Source organism: Chelonoidis abingdonii, chromosome 15 (assembly GCF_003597395.2).
Source record: "Chelonoidis abingdonii isolate Lonesome George chromosome 15, CheloAbing_2.0, whole genome shotgun sequence".
NCBI lineage: Eukaryota > Metazoa > Chordata > Testudines > Testudinidae > Chelonoidis > Chelonoidis abingdonii.
Genome location: NC_133783.1, coordinates 46,663,450 through 46,675,706, shown reverse-complemented (window position 1 = coordinate 46,675,706; position 12,257 = coordinate 46,663,450). Strand labels below are relative to the sequence as shown.

The 12,257-nt window shown below is 38.9% G+C and overlaps 1 protein-coding gene across 1 annotated transcript in view; it reads left to right on the top strand.

Moving 5' to 3' along the window:
- The window catches only part of ACADSB (acyl-CoA dehydrogenase short/branched chain), a 34,543-nt gene that overhangs the window by 938 nt on the left and 21,348 nt on the right, over nt 1-12,257 (top strand). The window contains exons 2-5 of the mRNA XM_032796494.2: nt 2,405-2,561; nt 5,010-5,110; nt 5,626-5,832; nt 8,096-8,266. Coding sequence (XP_032652385.1) covers nt 2,405-2,561; nt 5,010-5,110; nt 5,626-5,832; nt 8,096-8,266 — 636 coding nt within the window. The remainder of the gene's footprint in view (nt 1-2,404; nt 2,562-5,009; nt 5,111-5,625; nt 5,833-8,095; nt 8,267-12,257) is intronic.

Below are 12,257 nucleotides of genomic sequence, written 5' to 3'. Positions count from 1 at the left end.
TAGCACTGCCAACTGGACTTTTAATGGCCAGTTGGCGGTGCTAACCAGAGCCTCCAGGGTGGGTCCCTTTTCAACCCGGTGTTCTGGTCAAAAACTGGACACCTGGTCACTCTAGGTTCAGTAATGATTAAAGAGTTTAACTTTCAATCCTGCTGATAAAGCGAGCCTGGAACACACATAGCATGCTATCGTTAATCTAGTGTTCCACAGGAACGTTAATAAGTAAAAACATATTTATATGTTATGGGCATTCTCAAACATTCTTCAGAGTTTAATAACTCCATCAACATTTGAAACTAAAAGCTGTTGTTTCCAAAAGAAACATTATTAGAATGTTGCGGTTATTTTTTAAAAAAAATCTTTGAATGCTAAAGAATTCATATTTCTCCAAATAGCCTTAACTAATTTATGCTGTAATTATCTCCTGTCCTCTGCTTACCCACCAACAATTTATTTGCATCCATCTATGATGTTGTCAAAATACCATATCTTATGCACACTTTCTATATGGACTGTAATCCTTAGACTACCATACTATAAATGTAAACCTACAAACTACCTCCGAGCCATGATAGAAGCTGTATGCGCAACCCATTCTTTGCTTCAGCTATCTGTTAACATTTAGCTGGCTGTTAATGTCAAATTTTGCCACTTACATTCCACAGACATTATTTCAAATGCACTACTCCATTGTATAAAAAAGAACTCAGTGTACTTCCCCTACCCTCCAGCAGCTAGATCACCACTGCCCCCTACTGATACTCACACCTTCTTGTCAGTTGTTTGAAATGGGCCACCCTGATTATATTGGCCTCATTACCATTACAAAAGTGATTTTTCCTCCCTTGGTATTCTACTGTTGAGAATAGCCCACTTCCACCTTAATTGAATTGGCTTGTTAGCACTGACCCCCGCTTGGTAAGGCGCCTCCCATCTTTTCATGTACTGTGTATTTATACCTGCCTACTGTATTTTCCACTCCATACATCTGGTGAAGTGTGTTTTAGCCCACAAAAGCTTATACCCAAATACATTTATTAGGCTACGTCTTCACTACCCGCCGTAGCAATCGATTGCTCAGGGATCGATATATCTCATCTCATCTAGACGCGATATATTGATCCCCGAACTCGCTTATATCGATTCCGGAACTCCACCAACCCAAACGGAGTTGTGGAGTCGACATGGGAAGCCGCGGACATCGATCCCTCGCCGTGAGGACTGTGAGTAATTCGATCTTAGATACTTCGACTTCAGCTATGTTATTCACGTAGCTGAAGTTGCGTATTTGAGATCGATTTTCCCCCGTAGTGTAGACCAGCCCTTAGTGTCTAAGGTGCCACAAGGACTCCTTGGTGTTTTTGCTGATACAGACTAACATGGCTACCACTCTGAAAGATAAGAATGTTTGCAGAACCTTAACTGTGAATTTCCTAATTTCAGCTCTTTGTGCTGTATCGCTTTTTGACGTTTAAAAATAATCAGTCAGTTAAGGCTTATTACCAGTTGGCAGTCTGCTGCTGATTGTCATTTTCATTACACCAACTCTGGGATTTAAAATAATTAAATAGAAACATGTTTTTATATCATTGCATCTTCTCTGAAATGCATACTCTTAAAGTTATAAATGTTTACAGTTTATTTTGACAAGTTTCTCTATGATATCACAGTTGTGCCATAAGTTCTAAAATTATTTTAGCCACATGTTTAATAATATAATATGCATCGTAGCTGAATGATTTGGATGCTGGGACTGCAGAACACTTAGAAACAAGAACAAAAATAAAAATACATTCAAGCTTTAATAAAAATAGAGTATTTGTACAACAGTCCATGTAGTTGCTAGCATTACTAGTTGATTGGTCTCAAGGCGAAGACACACTGAAAATAGTGAATAGGACTATTAATGTAAAGAAACTTATTAGAATTTAATACAATTATGTTTTGAATGGAGATAAAATCTATAAAAATGTACAGCTATTAATGTGAACATTCCAGGAAGCTTCTAATATTAGCAGTACTGAAAACAGATTCTATCTGGTAGCTGCAATTCTCAAAACTATTCTCGTTTTAAAAACATTAATATTTTTGAATCATTGTCAAAATAACAATATATTTACTGAGGTATAGAAAACTGACAGGGGAAGAAAGTATTTTTTAGGCTTGTTAGACACAGATTGAAAGGAAATTAAATTGATCAAGCCTCTTTGCTCCAGCTGCTCATAAACTTGAAATTAGTAGCATTGAAAATAATGAATTGTATGTAATTGTATTTCCTTTTCAGTTATTGAAGAGAAAATAAAAACAGTGGGTGCAAATGTATATTCCTGTTTAAAAATACTTGAACAATGTTTTCTGTGCATCAAAATTAGTTTTTATAACTTTCTTTATTATTTGTCAACAGCTAAGAAGAAACATGCCAATCTACTTGGCTTCTTGGAAGACTCCTAGTGTCTTTAAATCATCCAAATCAGAAGCTATGGCAAACCCATCCAATGAGGGGGTAGTGTGTGCTCCCCTTGACACACTTACAGAAGAAGAAATAATGATGAAAGAAATGGGTAACTTGCTGTTCAAACTCTTAAAATAGAACCATTTATGCCTAGATGTCATGAAAAATTCAGTGTTAAATATTTGTAAAATATTGCTTTTTGTTCCTTACTCATAGCTAAATTTTGCGACCAGTGTGTTGATCCAAGTTTATATGAAAACTTGATTTCAGATTCTGTTTAGGTCATAAGTGACTCAGGTGTCTGGCCTTTGCCGCAGTTTCTGCTCTGCTATTTTTAGCATGCTAGTTCAAGCAAAGCTAATGTGAGTCTGTCTACCCACGTTGGAAATCACACCTCCCAGTTGTAGTGTAGACATCTGTAAGGGTAGAGTACTAGTATGCATACACGGCACACTGCAGGAATAAAGATCAATAGAGATGAGACCAAGGTACGACTCTGGAAGTTATGTGGGGTTCAGGCTCTAACACCTGACCATGCTTTTGAATATTGTAAGGAAAGTGATGCTCTTCAGATTTGATATCTTACATCAAGCCCTTACAAAGGATCCTGTAAGAGCAGAGGTGGGCAAACTACGGCCTGCAGGACTCTCCGGCCCAGCCCTTGAGCTCCTGCCCTGGGAGGCTACCCCTGTCTCCTCCCCTACTGTTCCCCCTCTCGTACAGCCTCAGCTCGCTCCGCCGCCACTGCTCTGTGCTGAGCGGTGGTGACTGTGTTGCTGGCTCCAGCTGGGCAGCGCAGCTGTTGTGCTGCCAGCCACCAGTGCTCCAGGCAATGCGGTAAGTGGGGCAGGGAGCGGGGGGGGAGAGATTGGATAGAGAGCAGGGGAGTGGTCAGGGGGCGGGGGTGTGGATAGGGGGCAGGGTATGGGGGTTGAATGGGGGCAGGGATCCCAGGTGGCAGAAAGGAGCGGGGGTTGGATGGGGGGGGCAGTCAGGGGCCGGGGTTCCTGGGTAATTAGGGGACAGGGAGAAGGGATGGTTGGAAGGGGGAGGGGGTCCCCGGGGGGTGGGGGGAGAGTCAGGAATGAGTGTGGGGGTTGGATGGGGTTCCGGGGGCTGTCAGGGAACAAGGGTTGTTGGATGGGGCAGGAATCCCAGGGGCAGGCGGGCTGGGTCATGACCCATCCTCTAACTGGCCCTCCCTACAATTTCTGAAACCCGATGCGGCCCTCAGGCCAAAAAGTTTGCCCACCCTGGGTAAGAGTCTGAGTCACCAAATTCATTCTTAAACTTCATGGCTTGTTATGATTATCAAGGAACAAGATAACTATTATGTGTTGTGTTTAGTGTGTTGGGGCATCACGCAGAGGGCAGCGTTCAAGTTGCATTGCAGAGATTATTTGTACCTTGACTCTATATTTCATAATTTTCGGAGGACTGAGCATAGTGAACTCAACATCCTGGAAAGTCACAAGGCACCACTGGGCAATCTGAACTTTACATTAAGTTTTTGGGCAGTGGGGCTTGGTATTTGTTTGTTTGGTTTGTTTTTTGGGGTGATTCTAAAATGATTTCTCATTACCCTCTTGTTCCAAATCCCAGTTTTTCCTCTCCACTGCCACTGGCTCCTTGGAAATAGTTTCCTTGGCCCCAGAGGGCACTGAATGCATGTTAGTCCCTTAACTGTCCATGATCATCTCATTCCCCAATCTCTCTGTCCAGAACAACCTGATTTTCCCTTGACAGCCCCTCTTTCTATGGAATGGCAGGGCTAAGCAGTGGCCTCACAGATTGAGGACTAGGCAGAGCAGTGCAGGGATCATTATGGAGTCATTGGGGCTTGTTTTCAAAGGGGGACAGAAATAAGGGCAGTGATTGATGGGGGCTTGTGGGCAGAGCAAAAGTTGCCCCCAAGTTGTGATATGGATAACTATCCACTAGGAATTGGTTCAGAGTAGTTGTAACTGGGCCACGGCCTGATCAGCTAGAAAGAGTCAATAGAAGAACCAGATTAAGCAAAAAAACTTCTTCCAGTTTATCATTTACAGGATTATTGTTCAACCAAAATAATACACACCAGCAAAGTATCTGGCCACATTCACTGAAATCATTTTTAAGTCTGTAAACTCTTTTTAAAAACAAACAAACAAAACAAACCCTAATATGAATAGCAGACAAACTAAACAGGAGAGCTCTTACGTCTCCAGGGGTTTCTGACCTGACTTCTGGTCAGCAAAGTGCTCTCGCATGAGAACTCTCAGAAATTTAAAAAAGGTCTGAGCAATAAATAGGTAGTGCCCACTTACATCAGCACAGGGACTTGCATCTAGCTAAAACTATTAAACCTCTTGGTGGGAATTAACACAAAACACCCATATTGCTCTCTGGAACACTTGATCTTCCTTCCTGGGACACCACTGGGTTAGGGTGTTGCATATCTTTGGGATCTCCCTGCATTGGGTTACGTATACCTTGCTACAAATACTAAATCGCCAACTCAGTTATTATTTAAAAAATTGTCTAGAATACTTACGTCCTTTCTTTTTCTTCATTATAGTGAAAAAATTTGCTCAAGACCGAATTGCACCTTTGGTAAAAACAATGGATGCAAATGCGGAAATGGATGCCTCTGTACTGCAAGGACTCTTTGAACAAGGGGTCTGCATATTTTATTATTTTAATTCAAGGATTACATTATTATTAAATGTTACTGCCAGTTGTGCACCTTTTTTTTCTTTTAGATTAAGTAGTTTGAATGGATGTTAGTCTTCTATTTTCAACCCTAAATTGATGTTTAGTGAGAAATTACAGTTAGAAAAGTTTAAATGTTGTGTTTCATTCTGACATTTAAATTTTAACAAAACAAGATCAGAGTGGTCATGGTGATAAATCGCATGTGTGTTGATAGCTCTGTAATTTGTTTTTTTGTATGAGTCAATAACCTTATCTTGACCCCTATGCAGTGATTATCAGCTTGTTAATTTATTATAGGCATTGCAGAGGCATCTGAAGAGATTTTACATTCTCTGATTTGCACAAAAGTATTTTAATTGCTTATTACCTGAAAGTAATTTTTTTTCCAGTAGTGAAAATATTCAAAAATCTTGTCAGCCTAAATTACTGTCTGTTATAATCTCTCCAGAACAGTTGTATTTACATTCTCTTCCTTTTAGCTATTGAGCATTGAGCTTGGACCAGAGTATGGAGGAACTGGATCTTCATTTTTTTCTACCGTACTGGTGGTAGAGGAATTAGCCAAAGTTGACCCAGCTGTAGCTCTTCTGTGTGAACTCCAGAATACTATTACTAATAAATTGTTTATTACATATGGAACAGAAGAACAAAAGAGAACTTATTTGCCCAGACTGGCTAAAGATTTGGTGAGTTAAGTATGTCCTTTACTAAATTACATAAAATTTTATATGATTTCATAATGTTAGTGTCCCTTTAGGGAATTTAAATTATGCATTGCATTCTAAGGCAATATCTTCATATGCAAACACTGGAATGCTATTTGAGAACTGAAATCTGTCATTCCATGTCCACAGATATATCCCCTTCATCTGGGGGGTGAAAGGGAAAAATGAAAAGTCTGTTGCACGTTTTTCAGTAATTTGGGGCTGATTCTGCAGTGCCTATGAACACTACTCCCATGGGCTTCAATTTGGGTTACAGATATGTAAAAAAAATAGAGGATTGCATGTTCAGTAGTTTCTCCTACACCAAACTTTTCCAGGAGCTTTTCACTATATTCATTAGGCTGCCATCTGTCTTTCAGCAATTTGTACTCTTCCTTAATGTGAACTTAACAATAAAGAAGTTTAAAAAAAAAAAAAAGAGGCACAGTGTTTGCCACTGGTGTATTGGCTGGGGGAAAGGAATGATTATTATGTATACACTAGCATCAGCAGAGCAAAAAAGGTTGTTTTATATGGAATCCTCATGAATACTTCTAAATATATTTTTTATTAGGACTCCTAAACAGAGTTTGATAAGAATCTTGACTTGCTGTGGAGAAGAACTTAAAAGCAGTGGACTTATGAGATATGTATCCCTGTAATACACTGTAATATGCAGAAAGCAATACTGTAGTGCTATAGAATAGTAGGAGCCCAGATAAGTGTCTTTGCGAATGTAGTGAGTTGTTGTGCATACCCATGTTGTTGCTGCAAGTCAGGAGTACCAAAATTAAATCTAAGCACAGCTCATGTAAAATTGGGTTGTGGCAACACATCGAGGTCAGTTTGACAGTATTCTAATATCAAGACATCAGGCAGAAATTTGAGATTTTTCCACTTGTTTGTTAGAAAAAAACTATTTAGAATATTAGACTTTTTCAGGTATATGTAAGTCTTTTACAGTATTTCATAAATGTTTTAGTGCTTAGGACCTAGATTCTATAATCTGCACTTGCATTTAGTATCTTACTCTGTTACCTGTAGATTTCAGCAGGACAAATTGTAAAGAACTACTCAGCATGAGTTACAGAAACTGGTATCAGTCTGTAATCTGTGCTGTCTCCTTAACTGATGTCCCAGAACAGTTGCCCCACACTGGGCTTTTTTTATTTTTGGCAGAACACGGCATTCCTGCAGAACCACTAAAACAGCTTGGTAGGTCATACCCTGAAATACAGTTACTTAGTGCTAGGGCTGTTGATTAATCGCAGTTAACTCACCGATTAACTAAAAAAAGTTAACAGCGATTAAAAAATTAATCATGGTTAATAGCACTGTTAAACAATAGAATACCAATTGAAATTCATTAAATATTTTTGGGTGTTTTTCTACATTTTCAGATATATTGATTTCTGTTACAGCACAGAGTACAAAGTGTACAGTGCTCACTTTATAGTATTTTTATTACAAATATTTGCAAAGTAAAAATGATAAACCAAAGAAATAGTATTTTTCAATTCACTTCATACAAGAGCTGTAGTGCATTCTCTTTATTGTGAAAGTGTAACTTACAAATGTAGATTTTGTTGTTGCTATATAGCTGCACTCAAAAACAAAACACTGTAAAACTTTAGAGCCTACAAGTCTACTCAGTCCTACTTCTTGTTCAGCCACTTGCTAAGACAGACAAATTTGTTTACATATCCGGGAGATACTGCTGACTGCTTCTTAGTTACAATGTCACCTGAAAGTGAGAGCAGGCGTTCGCATGGCACTTTTGTAGCCAGTGTTGCAAGGTATTTACGTGCCAGATAGGCTAAACATTCATGTGCCCCTTCATGCTTCGGCCACCATTCCAGAGGACATGCTTTTATCCAAGGATCAGTACTGTACCAATATTAATCCTCACAAAACCTTATGAGGTAGGAAGGAAGTATATGAAGTATTAGGCCCAGACTACTGGTTGGCTAACTGAGGCACAGAATGGTTACACCATGATTAAGTTTGGGAGAGCAGGGAAGATGTTGAAGAAGTCATGACTTAGTTCTCCCTAGCGCTAACTTCCAGACAATGCTGTCTTCACACTTATAAACCTAACTGATACTACCCACAATATATAGGTTAAGAATGGTTGAAATATTTAACAACTTTATACTTATTTTCCTTTCAAGTCTTATATTAATGTTGCATGCAGCGCATATATTTTAAATAAAACCTTTCATGTAGTTTTCCCTTCAATTGATAGACGGGCAGTTTCTGCCTTTCAGAGGTTGGATCTGGCAGTGATGCATTTTCTTTGAAGACTCGTGCTGATAAGAAGGAAGACTATTATGTTATCAATGGCTCAAAGATGTGGATAAGCTTTGCAGAACAGGCAGGAGTATTTTTCGTGATGGCAAATGCAAATCCTTCTTTGGTAAGTTGCTAAGGAACAGTTATGGCTATTTCCTGTGGCTGTTGATAATATGATACTGATGTAATGTGGTGTAAATTCTTTGCATCTTGCTCCCACTAAAAACTAATTTTTAAAAATTAGTCATGTTTTCCCTGAATCATCTATATGTCAAAAATGGAGAACCTGATGAGTATTTTAACAAATTTCTTCACACACCTGGGAAAACAAGTGCCCAAGTGAGGGACCCAGCAAATATTGACATATCTTGTGTCATCAAAGAATAGACATTCTGAATCTTAATGACACTTCTGTTGTATCTTTTAATGTTTTGATATTGGCAGGATACTGTGATTAAAAGTGCAGTAGAACTAGGCCTATATGCAATGGAAAGGAAAAGTTAGTACAATATTAAAACACGCCCATGTGCCAAAGCACATTTGAAAAGAGACATGCCATGTTTTTTCATTTATTAGTTTAGGTATAAGTAAGGTAAAGACAAAAAGTCCTAAACTGCATAGTTAAAAATGTAAAAACTTTTCCACCAGTTAACTAAAAATGATGGTGCAATTGAAAGGTGAAAACTGAGCAGCTGCAGAACTTAATAATTAGCAATGGTGTTTTGTTTATTTATTAGAATTGTTTCTTGGTGTCCCGTTTAAAAAAAAAAAAAGCCTAACTTGAAAATATTTATAAAACATTATTATTTAAGTTTAAGTTTCAACTGATCAAAAGGGTTTTTCAGTTCCATCAGTGAAGAGCTGACTTTTTAGTTGAAAATCATGTCATTTCCAGTCCAGATCGATCTATCGATCTTTCTTTTTCTTTTTCTTTCTTAGACAACTTAAATTAAGAAAAAGTTCCATAATATTAGATACACTGAAGTTCATCTAAGTCTATTTTTAATCTCCCTTGTGAACACTGAAATTTAGAGGCAAGTTATTAATTCAGGGAAACAAACGGACAATTTTAAACTATAAACTGAAGTGCAATAGTTAATGAGTGGGATAAGTCTCGCACGAACACTAAATATAATTTCAGCTAAACGTGGAATCTGCTCATCCTCCTGCCATTCCTGTAAATGGGAATTACATATGTGCTATGTGAGAATAGTCCAATAAAGAATTATACACTGAAATATCATGTAGCCTGTATTTTACACAAAGCTTATAAATATTGCAACCAGAAATTATGCTAAGAGAATATTAAGGTTGCAAAGTGAAGTAGCCAAAATTTAGCAAATTCCAGGATTAAGGTTGCTCATGCAATCCATGTATATTACCACATGCCTTATTTACTGCATACTTTTAAAACTCTGATCTGAATACAAAATTAATTTCCTCTTGGACTTTTCTGTGATACTGTAGCAACTGAGTGCTTCACTAATGTTAACTAATTTATTTTCCCAATTCCACTGTGCTGTGAGGTAGTAATGTTACCCCCATTTTATAGATGGGGGAACTGAAGCCCAGAGTGATTAAGGTCAAAAGTGTCCACTAATTTTGGGTGCCCCAATTTGAGTCACATAGGACCTGATTTTTTTCAGAATACTTGGTATTTTATATAGCCCTTTAAATGTTCAAAACACAGTTTCCATTAATATCAGTAGCAGCTGTGAGTGCTCATCTCTGGAGGTGTTATTTTGACATTCATAAAATGAGGAACACACAATTTAGTGGACATTTGTGAAAAGTTTAGGTTGTGATTTTCCTTGCATCATATAGAAACTCTGTGATAGAAGCAGGGTTAGAAACCAGTTCTCTAGGATAGCGGTCAGCTGCCTTAACTGTGAGACCACACTTTCTCTTCTTGCAACTCCCTGCATTCACTACACACCTTCCAGCTTCTGCAACAAATGAAGCAGGTATCCTACAGACCACTCTCTTTCACTGCACAGTCCTGATTTATCCCATGTCAAGTCCATTCTGCATACTGAAAAAGTTAGGTGTGTGCTGTAGAAAAAATAATATTAACGGGCAATCTTAATTTGGGTTTATCCTAACTTTTGATTGCTTGTTAAAAAAAAAAAACTAGGAAATTATACACACAAAATACATCAAGGTTGCAAACTGAAAAATAGAAATTCCCTCATATGGAATTATACTGACCTCTGTGTGTGTCGTCCACAGGGTTAGAACCTTCAGATCCTCTGCATAGACCTGCTTGAGCTAACTGGTAACTGATAGCAGTCATAGCTTGTCATCCTTTATGGGGACTAGCCATTAGAGGCGGATGAGAGAAGCACTTTGCCATTGTGTTTCACAAATAGTCGCTGACAGCAGAGGAATTTCAGGTTCATTTCTAAGTTATCTTGGGTGTATGCTCTAAGTGATCAGACTCTTCTGTCCCTCTTTCTGTATCCACAAGACTTGATGCATTCTGCCTTTGACCCCTCCAGATAGACTGTCTCTCTGATAGTCCTGTCTCTCCCCGCTTCCAACTCCATATACCAGTCTCTGCCTTTCTGCAGGCTGCTTGTCCCAGTCTGTTTCCTTGCCTAATCAATCCCAGTCTCCATGCCGCTCCCCAGGCTCCTAACCCAATTCCAGTCTTTTTGCCTAGCCAATCAAGTGGATAAAGCACAGTTGAGTGAGCTTGTTTTTGCAGATGGCATTGTCCTGCTTAGTTTGACACCTCATTTAATAGAAAAAAAAATCTAGCTTTTGGCCGACACAGCAAAACAACATTGGTTTGTTGATAAACAAGGGGAGGACAACATATATGGCTATGGGGGTGCAAAAGCAACCATTAGACTAGACTTAGAAACACTAGGAAGAAGTAATTTTACTTGTTTAAGGAGTCAGATGTGCAGTGATAGTGACACCATGCTACATGTCAAGCAACAAATATCAAAAACAGCAAACAGCTGCACGAACTTGAAAAGATTTGAAATAGTAGTATGATTGGCACTCATACAAAAATATGAATTTTTAACACTGGTATCATGTCTGTCCTCCTCTATGGACCAGAGTCATGGAAATCTGTAACAGAAATTGTAAGATCAGCTCATTCCAAAGTAAATGCCTGTGGAAGATTGTCGTGGTGTAATTCCCCACTCTGAACCTTAGTGTCCAAAAGATGGGGTACCAGCATGAATTCTTCTAAGCTTAATTACCAGCTTAGACCCTGTAGCGCTGCCACCAACCAGGAATTCCAGTGCCTGGTACACTCTGGTCCCCCCCAAAACCCAGACTCTCTGGATCTTACCACAAGGAAAGTAAACCCTTTCCCCCACCGTTGCCTCTCCCAGGCTTCCCCTCCCTGGGTTACCCTGGAAGATTACTGTGATTCTTGTACTATGATACTCCTTGAATCTTTAAACAGAGAGGAAAATTCACCTTCCCCCTCTTTCTCTTTCCCCCTCCCAGACTCTTCCTGAGAGAGAAAGTAATCCTAACACAGAGAGAAATTAATCTTTCTCTCCCCCTTCCCTCCTTTCTCCCACCAATTCCCTGGTGTGAATCCAGACCCAGTCCTCTGGGCTCTCACCAGAATAAAAAAACAATCAGGTTCTTAAACAAGAAACTTTTAATTAAAGAAAGAAACACAGTAAAAATTATCTTTGTAAATTAAAATGGAATAGATACAGGGTCTTTCAGCTATAGACACTGGGAATACCCTCCCAGCCTAAGTATACAAGTACAAATTAAAATCCTTCCAGCCAAATACACATTTGAACTCCTCCCAGCCAAATACACATTTGCAAATAAAGAAAACAAACATAAACCTAACTTGCCTTATCTATCTAGTACTTACTATTCTGAACTTATAAGAGGCTGTATCAGGGAGATTGGAGAGAAACCTGGTTGCACGTCTGGTCCCTCTCAGCACCCAGAGAGAACAACCAAAAACTAACAGCACACACAAAAACTTCCTCAAGATTTGAAAGTATCCTGTCCCCTGATTGGTCCTCTGGTCAGGTGACAGCCAGGCTTACTGAACTTGTTAACCCTTTACAGTCAAAAGAGATATAAAGTACTTGGTAAGTACATGGTAAGAAGACAGTGATGGACAT